Source organism: Bubalus bubalis, chromosome 7 (assembly GCF_019923935.1).
Source record: "Bubalus bubalis isolate 160015118507 breed Murrah chromosome 7, NDDB_SH_1, whole genome shotgun sequence".
Taxonomy (NCBI): Eukaryota; Metazoa; Chordata; class Mammalia; order Artiodactyla; family Bovidae; genus Bubalus; species Bubalus bubalis.
In genome coordinates this window covers 12,502,992-12,519,552 of record NC_059163.1, presented here as the reverse complement: position 1 = coordinate 12,519,552, position 16,561 = coordinate 12,502,992, and the positions used below count along the sequence as shown (strand labels likewise).

The window sequence follows — 16,561 nt, the reverse complement described above, 5'->3', positions numbered from 1 at the left end:
CCCCCTCTTAACTTTCTTCTCCTTCACGTTCCCGGGACAGGTCAACCTCCCTTCAACCGCCACGAGCAACTGCCAGTGTGAAAGAAGTCCAGAGCTCCGGAGACCAGGACACATACTGCGCTGTGAGGTACACTCTGAACTCTGGTTTCATTCATCCTTTTAACAACTGTTTGCTGCTGCTGCTAAGTTGCTTCAGTCGTGTCTGACTCTGTGTGACCCTAGAGACAGTAGCCCACCAGGCTCCCCCATTCCTGGGATTCTCCAGGCAAGAACACTGGAGTGGGTTGCCATTTCCTTCTCCAATGCATGAAAGCGAAAAGTGAAAATGAAGTTGCTCAGTCGTGCCCAACTCTTAGCGACCACATGGACTGCGGCCTACCAGGCTCCCCGTCCATGGAATTTTCCAGACAAGAGTACTGGAGTGGGGTGCCATTGCCTTTTCTGATGCTGTTTAGTGAGCATCTATTACATGCCAGGTGCTGCTCTGGGTGCTGGGGTTTCTGCAAAGAAAACAAGGAAATTTCCTGCCCTCAGGGAGCTTTCATTTGAGTGAGGAAAGAGATACTAAACCAATTAACCTAGAACTAGGCAAAATTCTGGTCATTGATAACATTCCGGCAAAAGAAGAAAATCAAATCAGGATGAGTGACAGTGTGGAGGAGATGTTGCTCTTGGAGCCACTGTATTGGGAAGATACTTTAGAAGAGATGCCAGTGCAGCAGAGAACCTGCTGAAGGGAGGGAGGCAGGGCTGGGCAGACGTTTAGGGAAAGAGCCTTCCAGGTGGGGAAGCAGGTGCAAAGGCCCAGGGGTGATATGTACCAGGAATATCCCACCTTTACTAGCTGAGTTAGATCCTGCCCACTGGAACTCAGTCCCAAATCACGCTCTTAGAATCACTCCTGTGTTCCTGGGCTACGATCATGCACTCCACATTCCCAGGACTCCGTGCTAGCCCACTCGTCAGGGTCCACCCATGAGACGTGCTGATGCGGGAGAGCAGGTAGGAAGAAGGAAGAGGCTCTTCTGCACCAGGTTGAACCTCTGGCACCATGAGTGGTGGTGGCTCCCACTCTGCCTCAGAGACAGAGGCTCTGGTGTCCCCATTGGCGATGACATCAGCCACATTTGTGCCAGCAGCCCTGCTCTGCAGCCACAGGTGTCTCCATGTGGTATCAATAAGGAGCGAGGGCTCTGGGGTCCGAGCCTGAGTGAGGACTCTGAGGGACCCATCCTGTTGCCCTGCCTAGCACCTGGGCAGCCATGCCCTACATCACGCCGCTCCGTCTGAAATGCTGTTCCTGTTACTCCTGGGTTCCAAGTGCAACAGCTCAGGGACCGTGATGTCATCTCCCTGCATCTCTCTGAGTCTTAGTCGTCCCATCTGCATAATAAGGAGTAGAAGCATTGCAGGACCTCCCAGGTGGTGCAGTGGTAAAGAATCTACCTGCCAACAAGGAGATGCAGGTTTGATCCCTGGGTCAGGAAGACACCCTGGAGGAGGGAATGGCAACGCACTCCAGTATTCTTGCTTGGGAATTTCCATAGACAGAGGAGGCTGTTGGGCTATATAGTCCACGGGATCGCAAAGAGTCAGACACCACTGAGCACATGCATGGAAACACTGTAGGCTTTTTTTTTTTTTTTGTGAGGGTTAAGGCAATGGATTCAGTAAACACATCTCTGTTAATTTCCTGTGGCTGCTGTAGCAAGTTACCACAAGCCGTGGCTTACAACAATGCAAAAGCATCATCTTACAGTTCCGGAGGTCAGAATCTGAAAGCAGCTTCAGTGGACCACAAGCAATGTGTCATCAGGGCTGAGTTCCTTCTGAGGCTCTAGGGGAACGTCCGTGCTTTGTCTCTTCCAGTCTCTATAGTCTGCCTGCTCTCCTTGTTTCATGGCCTCTTCCTCCATCTTCAAGGCCAGCAGCCTTGGGCCCAAACCTTCTCATGCAGCTGTCTGGTTTTCTCTCTTCTGTCTTCCTTTTCCACTTAGAACAATCCTTGTGAGTTCACTGAGTCCCAGTGGATAACCCCAGGTACTCTCTCCATCTCAGAGTCAGTCAAGGAGACATCTTCACTCCACCTGCCTTCCTCATTCGCTTGTCACGTAGCCTAACCTGATCACAGGTTCTGGGAAGTAATACATGAACACCTTTTGGAGGCAGAGGACCATTCCTTTGCTTCCCACACTAGCACACATTTTATTCCATGCCATCACACAGTTCCTTGGGTGGGGAGCAGGACACTCCAGCAGTCACACTTGTGACCGCCCTGTAGTGTGAGCCCATGGGTGGTAGCAGAACCTGAGGGCCTGTTTTCCAGGAGCTCAGGGCCCAGTACGAGCTCCTGCCCCAACGTGCCAGAGCCTGACCACAGAGCCCGCAGCTGGACCAGCCTAGAGGAAGCATCTTATCCATCCTGATTACACAGGGGGAGAAACCATAGCTCAGGGATGCAGCACAGCAGGACCAGGGTGCCTGATACTAGCCAGGGTGTAACTCTGGATCCTGGGGTCTCTCTCAGTGCCTGCTGTCTATAACAGCTTAACGGGACTGATGCCCACAAGCTGATTAGCCAGGATGCTCAGAGGATGCATGCGCTGTTCCCAGAGTCATGGGGCCGATCATCCCCAGTTGCATCTCACCCGCACACCCCCAGGCAAAGCTGACGCATCCCTGGGGCCCACGAATGAAAAGTCTCCATTCCACTGCTTCTGATGTGGAGCTCTGTGGCTCATAAAATATTAAAAAGGGCATCGTTGCTTTTCATTAAACACCCAGTGTAGGAAGAATGAGTTCTGGAATACCTAGGGGGCTGTTTTGGGAGGTGCTCTGTACCCGCCAAGCACATTCATGAGTTCTGGCAGGTTCTTCATCTTTGAGTGTTGAGAGGGGGTCCTCTGCTGGACCACCGCCACCCATGTACCTGCCCCTGCCCAAGAAATGGGGTACTTCTAGACCCCTGAACTGGAGGGGAAAGATGCCAGGTGAAAGGGGACTGGCAAGAGTCTCCCTCTAGGAGTCAGGAGCCCTGGCTTTTGAGCCCCTGCTCCAGGAGCAGTCAGGTGTGGGGCGGATGGTGCGTCCCAACCTCTTGGGTTGGGCTGCTTGGCTGTGGGAAGGAGAGGCCGAGCTGTCTTCTCCTCGCCCGGAGGACTCACTATTGTTAGTCACCGTTCTCCCTGGTAGCTCAGCTGGTAAAGAATCCGCCCGCAATGCGGGAGACTTGGGTTCCATCCCTGGATTGAGAAGATCCCCTGGAGAAGGGAAAGGCTACCCACTCCAGTATTCTGGCCTGGAGAATTCCATGGATAGTCCATGGGGTCGCAGAATCGGACACGACTGAGCGACTTTCACTTCACTTCACTTCTCTTTACCATTGTTAATGACTTTCACAAGTGAATGGTCTTCCGCACCTTGGACCACATTTTCAGGGCCTTGATATGTTTTCTTATCTTTTTAAATAAGTGAAATGGCTGAATATGGAGGAGGGGATAGCGGAGGAAGCACAGCCCTGAAGGAGACGCAGGCGGTCCCTGTCCTGTGTGGTGGGGGGCGGGCAGGAGGGAGACTCATTTAACAGCAGGTGACCCTACAGTGTCGTCAGTCCCAGGGTGAGATGACTGTGGGTGTAAGGGACAGGGTGGGGCTGCGATGGTCAGTGCTGTGCGTCACCTTGGCTGAGCCACAGAAAGCAGGTGTTTGGTCAAACACCCGTCTAGATGTCATGGTGAAGGCAGTTCTTAGCTGAGAGTAACATTCACATCAGTTAGACCTGGAGGAAGCAGATGATTCTCCGGAATCCGGGTGTGTGCGTCCATGTGTGCCAAACTGCTTCAGTCATGTCTGATTCTTTGCAACCTTGTGGACTGTAGCCCACCAGGCTCCTCTGTCCTAGGGATTCTCAAGGCAAGAATAGGGGAGTGGGTTGCCACGCCCTCCTCCAGGGTATCTTCCCAACCCTGGGATTGAACACTCATCTCTTTTATCTTCTGCACTGGCAGGCGGGTTCTTTACCACTAGTGCCACCTGGGAATCTGGGTGGCCCCACCCGATCAGTTGAAGGCTTAAGAGGCCATGACTGAGGCCCCGATGAGAAAGGAGCTTTGCCTGCAGCAGCCTCCAGAGTTGAACTGCAACATCAGTTCTTCCCTCGTCTCCAGCCCACTCAGCAGATGGATTTGCCAGGCCCCACAAACACGTGCACTGACTGCTTAAACTGAATTTCTCTCTCTGCCTCTACACACACACACACACACACACACACATACACCATATTGGTTCTGTTCCTCTGGAGAGCCCTGACCAGCCTGGGGCCCCCAGGAAGACATCACTCCGTCTCCCTCCTCCACTGAGGGTGCCCTTCTAGAGCCACTTGGCCTCCCTCGTTGTAGTGGCAGGAGGATGTACCCACAGAGCCCCAGTTACAGGGCTGGACCTGACCAAGGGCGACAGACCCTGTGCTCTGCAAGCCCTCACCCCGGATGTCACGCCAGGCTTTGGACGCTGCTCACAGCGGCTGGCACATGGCTGGGGAACTGAGGCAGCCTTGTTCCTGGGACATGAGGCCCCTCTGGGGCTGATGTTTGCTGGAGGAGGTGTCAGAGCCTTGCTGAGTCTTCTCTGTTCTGCACAGCACCCAGGACTCTTCTGCCCAAGCCCTGAACCTGGTTTCTCCGCTGCAGGCTGGGCTGGTCCCACGTCTGTAGTCTCTCTGCCTCCCCATTCCCTGCATAGGCACCCAAACCAATAAAGGCCCGTTCGCTGGTCCACCTGGTATCAGCTTCATAGAGGACCCTGTCTGATGGGCAGTGGTCCAGACACTGAATTCCAAGCCCCTGTGGAGATGCACAGAGCCTCCCAGCACGAGTAGGAATAAGTTGGGCAAGAAGAAAGGGTAAGTATCTTCAACAAGACAGGCTTCTCCCAGGCCTCTCAACAGCTCTTAGAGACAGAAGTTCCTCCCAGGGCCCAGGACCTCTCTGTGTGACCTCAAAGTCTCAGTCTGGATGCTTGTGGCTTCTATGGGCAGTTATTTCTTTCCCTTCCTGGACAAGGACCTACTTGATAAACAGTGAGTGTTTGTTGATTGACTGATTTTAGCCACATGATTACGGTGACTGCAGCTGATGTTGCTACAGACTTTTTGCAGGCTGCAAAGTGTTCTCCAATCCATGATCTTATTTCATCATCCTTCCAGTTCCTGGAGATAGGCATTTGTGCTAGTCCCATTTCACTGATGAGAAAACTGAGCCTCACCCAAAATGATGGGCAACTGCCTGAGCTCATAGGGCTACCATGTGGGGAAGCAGAGCCTGGAACCTGTCCCCACCTGAGTCCATACACCATGGCTTCCACAGAGCCCGGGAGTCTCAAAGAGCCGCAGTGATATTACTGGTATAAAGAACGAAAGAAAAGCATGTTTTAACTTAGCGGCTGACACCAGAATGTCTCTCAAGGAAAGAACTGTCTTGGCTGAGAAAAATATTTTGATAAGTGCCTGGAGGAAAAGGGGTTTGCTGAACGTTTGCATGGCAGGTGCTTTCAGCTCCAGAAAGAAGAAAGGCTGCTCCACATGCTAGAAGGAGAGGAAATTGGAGCTTGGGGGTCCTCTGAGCAGGCAGAGGGGATGAGCGGAGGTAAGAGGGGAGAGCAGAGGCTGGTGGGAGGCAGGAAGTCAGGCACCTTAGATATCGATCCCCTCCGGAAACCCTCCAGTGATCAGGGGGCGTGACTGCTGCAATGCTGTTTGGGGAAAACCAAAGTGGGTGCTGAAGTTCAAGTTGGGGCTGTTATGCTCAGAGGGTAACAAGGGTTACAGCGTAACAAGACAGCAAGCAAGCGTCCTGGTGCCCAAGATGGCTCAACTTCCAGAAGCACTCTGGACTTCAGAGACATTTGAAGGGGGCTTTGAAAGTCCCCATGCAGTACAATGGGGGCACAGGCAATTCCTCCCAGTGCTGAGGGGCATGGGGACCCCCAGGAGACCCAGGGGCTACCCACAGATGGCACCAACCACAGGCATGATGTTGAAAACATCCTCTGCTTGCTGGAACCTTTCATGAACCTCCAAATGTAAAGTGAGTATAAAATAGCAACGGTTGGTGAGGCTGTGGAGAAAAGGGAACCCTTATAAACTGTTGATGGGAATGTAAATTGGTGTAATCACTGAGGAAAAGAATGTGGAGGTTTCTCAAAAAACTAAAAGTAGAACTACCAAGTGGCCCAACAATCCCATCCCTGGGTATATATCCAAAAAAAAAAAAAAAAAAAAGGAAAACATGAATTTGTAAAGGTACATGCACTCCAGTGTTCCCAGCAGACTTATTTACAATAGCCAATGTGTGGAAACGACCCATATGTCCATCAACAGATGAAGGGATGAAGATGTGGTACATATACACAGTGGAATACTACTCAGCCATAAAAAAGAATGAAATGTTGCAATTTGCAGGAACATGGATGGACTTGGAGGACATTATGCTTAGTGAGACAAGGTAGAGAGAGAAAGACAAACACTGTCTGACTCCGTGTGTGCGTGTGTGCATGTGTGCGTGCTCAGTCACTTAGTCCTGTCTGACTCTTTGAGACCCCATAGACTGTAACCTGCCACGCTCCTCTGTCCATGGGATTTTCCAGGCAAGAATATTGGATTGGGTGGCCATTTCATCCTCCAGGGGATCTTCCCAACCCATGGATCGAACCTGCATCTCAATTAGGGGTACACAGAGCTCTCCTCCCCTGATGGGCCCTCCCAGAGGTGGTGGGATGGAGGTGCAAGCTATTAATAATGGTGTATGGCTCTAGGGATGTACTGCACAACACAGGGAACAGAGCCACTATTTTGTAGTAACTTTTAATGGAGTGTAACTTTTAAAAAATGCACAAAAAATGTAAAAACTAATCTGTGAAAAAAAATAAAAAAAAGAAAAAGAAAGGTAAAGTGGGTGTTGTGTCTGACTCCCAGTCTCTCGCTGTTTGGAATGAAAATGTGCCTTGTGCTCTGGGAAACCGGGGCTTTTACGAGGTGTTTTCTGAGCTGTTCTGCTGCCCACTGTGGACCCTTGGGTGTTCTGAAGGGAGGTTTCAGGCTCCCTGGGCTGCAAGTCCTTTGCTCTGTAGCCCATCCCGCCAGCAGGCTCTCCAGCCAGGGGACGGGGAGCCCTGGAGGACCGATCTTCCAGGGGCGAGGTGGGGAGAGGTTCGAGGTCATTCATCATGGCCACATCATGAAGATGAAGCAGAGTGACAACAGGGGCGGGTCTTCCAAGAGCAGGTGACTGTGCTGCACGGGGCAGAGGTAAGACGTCTCCTTCCCCTGCCACATCCCTCTGCCAGGTCTGGGAGGTGGCACCATCCTTCAGTTGACAAGTGTGAGCCCAGGGCACTCACCTGCCCCTCCGGAGACCTCTCCAGTGTCTCCAGATGGACATAGCACGGCCAGGACCTGCCAGGCAAGAGCAGGGTCTGGGAGGGGCTGACTACCCCAGGGTTTCCTTGGGTACCTTGGTACCTTGGATGGCCATTTCTGGACTTGTTATGGGTTTTGGTGGATGCATTTGTGGGGCTGGAGGCTGCAGGAGGACCAGCTCATGTCATGCATCCTTCCTTATCAAGAGCCCACACAGCACAGAGCACAGCTCTCTCACAAATCTCCATCTAGGTCTGCCTTCTCCCCTTCCTGCCTTTGTTGTTGTTTAGTCACTGAGTTGTGTCTGACTCTTTGTGACCCCATGGACTGCAGCATACCAGGCTTCCCTGTCCTTCATTATCTTCCAGAGCTTGCTCAAACTCATGTCCATCGAGTCAGTGATGCCATCTAACCATCTCATCCTCTGTCACCCTCTTCTCCTCCTGCCCTCAATCTTTCCCAGCATCAGGGTCTTTTCCAATGAGTTGACTCTTCACATCAGGTGGCCAAAGTATTGGAGCTTTAGCTTCAGCATCAGTCCTTTCAATGACTATTTAGGACTGATTTGCTTTGGAATTGACTGGCTTGAACTCCTTGCAGTTCAAGGGACTCTCAAGAGTCTCCACCAGCACCACAATTTGAAAGCATCAGTTCTTCAGTGCTCAGCATTCTTTATGGCTTCCTGCCCTACTTATCTCTATTATGTCCACACTTTTGTGATCACATGGGCTTATTTTATGTTCTATTTTTTCCCCACGAAGCATTATGTACTAAGCATGCTTTCATAATGCTACAATCATAATTGTTTGTTACGTAAGTGAATAAAGTTGGCTGGAGGACAGGACTTTTAGTTTTCAATTCAGATGAGCGATGACTGATTTAACTATTCTCTGATGCAACAGACATATGTATGGAGTTCAACTCTGGGTCAAATATAGAAAATCGCAATATGGCAGTGGACATTTCTCGAGGCTTTAAACCTAGCAACTAATGGATCAATCGTTTGCTAATACATTTGCCTCTGTGTATATGCCATGTTCATAAATTCACGTAAACATCCACTCGAGGCATCACCTTGCCCTAGTGTGAATTCAGGGCTGGAGTGGGATTGCAGGCCAGGGGCTCAATGTCTGAGTGCTGATTTCCTCCCCGAAGTCTCTGAGTTTCTGGAGACTTGTGACGTTGGAGACAATGAAAACAAAGCACCTTGCGTGGAAAGGGCACTTGATAAATTATAGCAAAAATGGTGCATGGGAAACAAACAGCTTTAAAAGCTTCATGCTCCCGAAGACCTTTCACTCAGTTATTTGTTAAAAATAAAAGAAGCCATCAGAATGTCCAACCATTCTGAGAATTCAAGTAAAAAAAGGTTTGTCTTCAGAATGAAGGTAAAGTCCTAGTTCAACTGGAACTGATCTTCTTTACTTAATGTGATGTCTGAGTTTCCTGTGCTGCTCTAATAAATCACCACTTTCCCTGTGGCTCAGTGGTAAAGAATCCACCTGCCAATGCAGGAGATGTGAGTTCGATCCCTGGGTCAGGAAGATCCCCTGGAGAATGGAATGGCAACCCACTCCAGTATTCTTGCCTGGGAAATCCCATGGACAGAGGAGCCTGGAGGGCTACAGTCCATGGGGTCTCAAAGAATTGGATACGACTGAGTGACTGAGCACACGCTCACAGGCTTACAACAGTACAAACAGTTCTGAGGTCAGAGGCCCAAAAAGGGACTCACTGGGCTAAAATCAAGGTGGCGTCAGGCCTCTGCTCCTCCTGGAGGCTCTAGAGGGTGGTCTATTCCCTGGCCTTTTCCAGCTTTAGAGGCGGCCTGCATTTCCTTGGCTCCTGGCCCCTTCCTCCACCTTCAAAGCCGGCAGCACTGTATCTTCAACCACAGCTCCTTCTCCAACCCTGACCTTCTTCTTCCCTCTTTCACTTATAAGGAGCCTTGTGATTCCATTGGATTCATCCAAATGATCCAAAATAATTGTTCCTAGAGGGGTCTGATGGGCTACAGTCCATGGGGTTACAAAGAGTCAGACACAACTGAGCAACTGAGCATGCACGCACAGGACCCTTAAACTGATCACATCTGCAAAGCCCCTCATGCCATGCAAGGTGACATTCACAGGTTCCAAAAATTAGGATGTGGATATACTTGGAGGCCATTTTTATTCTGACCACACATGACATTAATAATAAGAAAACAGTCATAAGGAAACATGCTTAAGGCACAAACACGGGGGTGGTACCACCAATAAACATTATGGAAATGTCACGGAAAAGGACAGGAACAGCTCAGGTATAAGTGACGATTGATTCGTTAGAGAGTTGGGGGTGATTCTCCCCCCAACATTAAACAAATTCTCCATTCCCAGAGCGAAAGATATCACATCACTTTAACCATAGAATCCCTTTCTTCAAAAGTAAGGTCATGCAGCAATCCACGTGGCAAAAGCAGACAATTTCCTTTTTAAGTGTGCAATCCACAGCTTGCCAAGCCCTCTTCCCCAAAACACCACTGTACTTGATCTTGTCTGTCTCAAGAGGCTGGACGGTTGTGATGTTTCCCTTCTTAGAAATTAGGAAGCCAAGGCCTAGAGGAGGTTGGTGGACAGCAGAGTAGGGTGTTGATTGAGCTGGACCTTCTGGCTGCTTCCAGTGGTTCTTCCCACTCCTGCCTAGTGCTCAGACACCTCCAGAAATGAGAACTCCCTGCCTGGGTAAACAGCCTGTTCCATACTTGCATCTCCTCTTAAGACAGCCTGGGACCTGGAACCCTTTGCTGCAATGCTTGCACCTGGACAAATTTCGCCTAGAGCAACAAAGTACAAAGAAACTATGAAGGACTAAAAATAACTGAGTGCATGCGCAGTTGGGGCAAATTACGGACATGCATGCATGCCCCGTCGCTTCAGTCATGCCAGACTCTTTGTGACCCCATGGACAGTGGCCTCTATCCATGGGATTCTCCAGGCAAGAATACTGGAGTGGGTTTCTATGTCCTCCTCTAGGGCATCTTCCAGACCCAGGCATCAAATCCATGTCTCTCATGTCTCCGGCACGCAGATTCTTTACTGCTGAGCCGCCAGGGAAGCCCAAATTATAGACAACAAAATACAAAAGGACCAAAAAAAACCCCCCAAATGCCACTTCTGAAGAGCTGGAGCAAAAACAGGAAGTCGGAAGCAAACGCAGGGTACCAAGCATGCCCCCTGTGCTCAACACCACAAAGGGGTGGGCAGAACACCTAAGCCACGCCCCTGGCCCCGCCCCTGGACACACCCCTGTCCACAGACCAGGCCAGGTATATTTCCCGTGGTGCCAAACAAGGTGCTCAGCGATAAGGGTGCTTTGTTTATGCACATAGGAGCCAGAGCAAGACTGTCAGAGTTCAAACCACAGGGCTGCCATTTGCTAGCTCTGTGTCTTTATCTAAGCTCTCCCATGGAAATAATAATATGATCTACTTTCTATGGTAAGGAGGGATTAACAATCTAATACCCCTGAAGTGCTGAGAATGAACTAGTTCTCAATGTGGATGAGCCGTTAATTAGGACTGTGTGCATGGCCCATACCTAGGTGTCCCTGTTACCTCCTGGGGAGTGGGAAGGCTATCTTTTGTCCCCCTCTCCCTTTCTCCTGGCAGAGCACCCAGCACAATAAATAGCTATGATTGCTGAATGCCTGGAGTGAAATGAGCACTTTTATTAATGTTAGTACAGATGCAGATTTCAATATTCTGATTCAACCCAAGGCCAACATTTTTGTCCTTTTTATAAAGCGCACATGTAATATTTATCAGTTTTTTTTTTTTACCACTGGCCTTCTCTCTCTCTCCCTGCTGTGCTATGAAATAAATCTTTTAAACCTTTTTCACTGTCGGGCATTCACATGCACTGCCCATTCCAACTGTACTTAATTGGAGCGTTTCCCAAGAGTTCCTCCCCAGTGGTGCCAGATGGGTGGATGGACGTCCTTGCATGCCGGGAGATCAAGCTGGAGGAATTGCTGCCTTCTAACATCTGGGAAAGATTGAAGGCAAAAGGAGAAGGGGGTGCGGGGAATGAGAGGGTTAGATAGCATCACCGACTCAATGGATATAAATTTGAGCAAACTTCGGGAGATAGCGGAAAGCAGAGGAGCCTGGCGTGCTGCAGTCCATGGGGTAGCAGAGGATCGGACACAACTTAGCGACTGAACAATAACTACCTATAATCCAGTTGCTTTGGGGAGTCAGATCCCATTGGCTCTTTCTCAACTGCCTTCTTTTTACTCCAGAGCCTCCACCATCTGACCATCAGCCTGCTTTCCTGAAGCCTGACTTTTGGATAGTTTGCCTCCCCACGGACCCCAAGGGAAGACCCTAGACCACTACCCATCCGTGTCCCTCTGTGTGTGTGAGAGAAGGGAGGACGGTCATTTTCAGGTTTCAATCCTTCTTTTATCACTAGCTGGCTGTGAGATAGGGGTGGAGCATTAACCAGGGTCCTCTGTGGGCTTCTAGGGGAGAGGGGTCAAGTCCCATCCCCAGCACCAAGCTCCACAAATTTTGTGTATGTGGGCACTCTACAGAAGAAAGATCTGTCCTCTCCATCAGTTTTTAAAGGCCTCTAGAAACCAGAAACGGAGAAGGCAATGGCACCCCACTCCAGTACTCTTGCCTGGAAAATCCCATGGACGGAGGAGCCTGGTAGGCTCCAGTCCATGGGGTCGCTAAGAGTTGGGCATGACTGAGCAACTTCACTTTCACTTTTCACTTTCATGCATTGGAGAAGGAAATGGCAACTCACTCCAGTGTTCTTGCCTGGAGAATCCCAGGGACAGAGGAGCCTAGTGGGCTGCCGTCTATGGGGTTGCACAGAGTTGGACACGACTGAAGCGACTTAGCAGCAGCAGCAGCAACAGAAACCAGAAAAATCCCATGGGTGGAGGAGCCTGGTAGGCTGCCGTCTATGGGGTCACACAGAGTTGGACATGACCTAAGCGACTTAGCAGCAGCAGCAGCAGCAGAAACTAGAAACCATATAACCACAGCCTTGGAGAAATTGCTTCACCCCTGTAAGCCTCTGTTTCTTCATCTAAAAAGCAAAGGTAATGATAATGTTCTTCGATCTCATGAAAATGTTGTAAATGAGAAAATAGATCCAAACCAAAAACTGCTGGACAAACATAGCATAGTACAGTGAGTATAGTGAAGTCGCTCAGTTGTATCTGACTCTTTGAGACCCCATGGACTGCAGCCTACCAGGCTCCTCCATCCATGGGATTCTCCAGGCAAGAACACTGGAGTAGGGTGCCATTGCCTTCTCCAGTGGATCTTCCCAACCCAGGGATTGAACCCAGGTCTCCCACATTGCAGGCAGACGCTTTAACCTCTAAGCCACCAGGGAAGCCCATGGACAAACATAGGGGGTGATTAACTGAACTGAACTGAAGGACTACATATAATTCTTAATTTTTTTTTCTTGGATGTGGACATTAGGGAAATTTAGATTAGAGAACATGGTATGGATAATAAGAAAATGGACAGAGAGCCCAGTAAGGATGACAGCAGGTAATACTGTGGACCAAATAGAGATATAGATATCTACTTTAATCCGTACAAGAAGCCCATAGGGGAAGTTTATATCATTTCTTTTTACAGATGTCAATTCTGAGAATCAGAACAGTAAAAAGAACAGGTCGAGGTCAGACTGCAGAGCTGGGATGTGAAGGCAGGACTAGTTACTCCCAGCCCTTGTGCTGAACCATGGCACTCTTGACCATGTCTTGTTTAATAAAACTAAAAGAATGGGGATCCTGTTGTTCACTTTACATTGTCTGTCTCCAGGCAAAATCATTTTGCCTTTTATGGGCTCTGTAGAAATGCCTGCCTGATTCTTCAAGCTGTGCTTTGAATCTGGTTCAGCACCTCATCATTCAAAGGGTTAAGCAAAGCTACAGAAGACAACTGGCAAGCCCTATGTGGGCCTCATGCTTCCCTCCTGTAAAATGGGTATATTTCTGTTCCCTCGAAGGGCTGAAAGGAATGTTCCATTGGGTCTTGGTGCAGAGGCCCCATGCTGGGGTGACACAAGGGCTTATTCTGTGCTTGATGGAAAAGTGATCAGTTAGGAAGAGAATAACAGGGGGAGGGCTGGGATAGACTAAACCACCGAGAAACCTGTGTTTGCAGCATCTCTGGGGTTGGGACCCCCCGAAAGGTGGCCATGGAGAGACACTGCACAGAGGTGAGCAGACCTGGGTCTTATCCTGCTCTGTCTTGGCTTTTTCAGGGTCTCTCTATTGATAACTGAAAAACTGTCACCAGCCATCTGGTTCTACAAGGATTAAGTCAGTAGCCACTGCGGTGGCTGAACTTCAAAACACTCTGAAAGGAGTTCAGGGCAGAAACCAAGAATAGGGTGCTCTGTGCAAAACTGGCAGAACAGGCCTTCAGATAGTTAGATATTTTCAGAAGCTTTTATGAGCCCAAAGTCTCACATATTCTCACATTTAGAAAGGCACTAAAACCATTAATGGTGACATCTGCTCCTTGTGACTTAGCAGCAAACCTTTGCCAATGTAAGTGCTTGACAGCGTGCATCCCACTTCACCAAAATCACGTATATACTGACACTCGTCATATCTTTTTGGAGCAGTTTCTCAGAGCCAGCTGAGAGGCTGTCTCCCGGACTGCAGTCCTCATTTTGCCACAAATAAAACAACTCACAACTCTCATGGTGTGCTATTTTCTTCAGTCCACACTGTGATCTGTGTCCCCACTCAGGGCCACCCACAGCAGACAGATGGGAAGACGAAACGGGACGGGCTGTGCTAGAGCACGCATGCCCTATATCCCTGACCCCTGTGAAGAGATGGGGGCCACGTACACCAGGCAAAGGGAGCCCTACCTTTCTCAGCTCCCTCCTGGTCGTGCTTCTCAAGGAGCAGGTAGTGTGGGCTCTTGGGCAGAAAGGGCAGGCTCACCAGCTGGACCAAGGCAGGGATGACAATCACTCCAAACAGATATGGCCAGGTGCTCTCCTGAAGGGAGAAAAGGGGGTTGGTGAATGATGAGGTCATTGTTTGGGGGGAGCTGGACCCCTGGGCCAGGCAGCTTCTGCTTTCTGCACAGGGTCCCCCTTACCCAGGATAAACCCCAGGAACAAAGACTAGGGAGGGATTGGACACTGGATTTGTTACGGAACTGTTGACTGAGACCGCCCACCTTGGCCATACTGCTCGTACGAGTTGTTCCACAACAGGAGGTCCCAAAACTAAATGGGAAAATTCAGGAAGAGCCAAAAGAAGGGAAGAAATGCCAGTCCATGATAAGTCCTGCCAACCTCCCAGAAGTCCTCACTCTGCAATCATCTTGTCTACGAGATACTCACACCACCAGGAAGGACCCCGAGTCACATCAAATGTGGGCACGAGGAAGATGATTGGCCAGAGACAACCCCAGAAAGCTGACCCCACCCCTTCAAAGCATGAGACTGTGGTTTAGTTAGGGGGACAAATGACTGAAACCACCTTCCCTGGCCAGGCCTGATAGCAACCACTTGCATGAGTTATCTTACAAGAGATTGTGGTAAGGAATACAGAGCTAACAAACTACCACCAACCAGAATAATTCAGGAAAGGTCAAAAGAAGAGGAGACACCAGTCCATATGTCCTGTCAACTTCCCAGAATCCTCTTCGCTGGAATCCATCTTGGCTGAACGATGTCCGCACCTCCAGGAAGGACCCTGAGTCACAGTGATTGGCCAGAGACAACCTGGAAATTAATCCCATCACCATAAAACCCAAGACCATGAGCCACACGGCAGAGCAGTTCTCCTGGGTTCCCTTAACCCTGCTGCTCTCCTCCCGGGCGCCCCTTCCCAATAAAGTCTTTTGCTTTGACAGCATGTGTGTCTCCTCAGAGAATTCACTTCTGTGTTAGACAAGAGCCCACTCTGGGGCCCTGGAAAGGCTCCCCCTTCCTGCAATAGGGTGACCCTGAGAAGCAGGAGTTTGGGGAAGCCAAGAACTGGCTGACTCAGAGGCCCCGGGGGCAGCAAAGCCAGCCTGAGGGGCTCTGGTCTTTCCAGGTTGTTGGCTGAGATCATTCTCATGGCCCCTCAAACCCCCTTCTCTTCACCCGGGGAATGGGGACAGCCGCGGCCACCTCTCAGGCAGTCGTGAGAGTGGGCTCAGATAAAGCTTTGCCTGTGGGCTCTGAGCTTTGCCAGCACCCAGTGGGTGTGCAGAAGAAGCGACTGCTCTGTTGGTGTTACCAGCCAGACACCTCTGAGGCCTGTGACCTCTGACTCATCTTGCCCCCGTCACTGAAGGTCAGCTGGAGCTTTCCCGAGTCCCCACAGAAGAGAGGGTGGTGGGGCCTCCAGACACAGGCCACCCCTGAACCTACAGCATATACCATTCAAGAGGCATTTTGAGCCCCTTTGAGGGCTTCCCAGGTGGTGCTAGTGGTAAAGAACCCGCCTATCAATGCAGGAGATGAAGGTTCAATCCCTGGGTCAGGAAGATCCCCTGGAGGAGGGCATGGCAAGCCACTCCAGTATTCTTGCCTGGAGATGGACTCCCATGGCAAGATGGACTCCCATGGGAGATGCCTCCCATGGACAGAGGAGCCTGATGGGCTACAGTCCATGGGGGTCACACAGAGTTGGACAGGACTGAAGCCACTTAGCACACAGGAGCAGCCATTCACCTATTATACAGCTTCAAGGCAGCACAGAGCCTTTATTATTATGCTGATTAAGGCAGCATTCTCCCCCATTGTTTTTTTTTTTTAACCCAGATTTACAAATGAACTCTCACTGCATCTCCGAAAGAAGAGGTCAGAAGGAGGAGTTTTGAGGGGGACAAAGAGAGGAAAACAAAGTTCTCAGCGTGGAATTCTTGAGCGTTTTCTTTCCTAAGGAAGTACACGGAGACAGTCAAGGAGAAAAGGAGATGTGTCCAGACCTGGAAAGGCTTCGCACCTGGCGAAGCTTCAGCTGGCCTCAGGTCAGTCCTGCCAGGAGGAGTCCATCCTGAGGTGGAGACTGCAGTGCCCTTGTAACGGAGAAGACCCTGTTCTGACTCCATGTTGGATCTGCTTCTTTGACTTTAACCCTTGCTTTTCATTGCTTTTGTTATTACATGCATGCTAG

At 50.1% G+C, this 16,561-nt stretch overlaps 1 protein-coding gene across 3 annotated transcripts in view; it reads right to left on the bottom strand.

Annotated features, from left to right (window-relative positions):
* SLC2A9 (solute carrier family 2 member 9) overlaps positions 1 to 16,561 on the bottom strand; it is a 217,918-nt gene that overhangs the window by 115,934 nt on the left and 85,423 nt on the right. For all 3 annotated transcript variants that reach the window (XM_044945640.1, XM_044945639.1, XM_025289706.2), the window contains one exon: positions 14,311 to 14,443. In XM_044945640.1, coding sequence (XP_044801575.1) covers positions 14,311 to 14,443 — 133 coding nt within the window. The remainder of the gene's footprint in view (positions 1 to 14,310; positions 14,444 to 16,561) is intronic.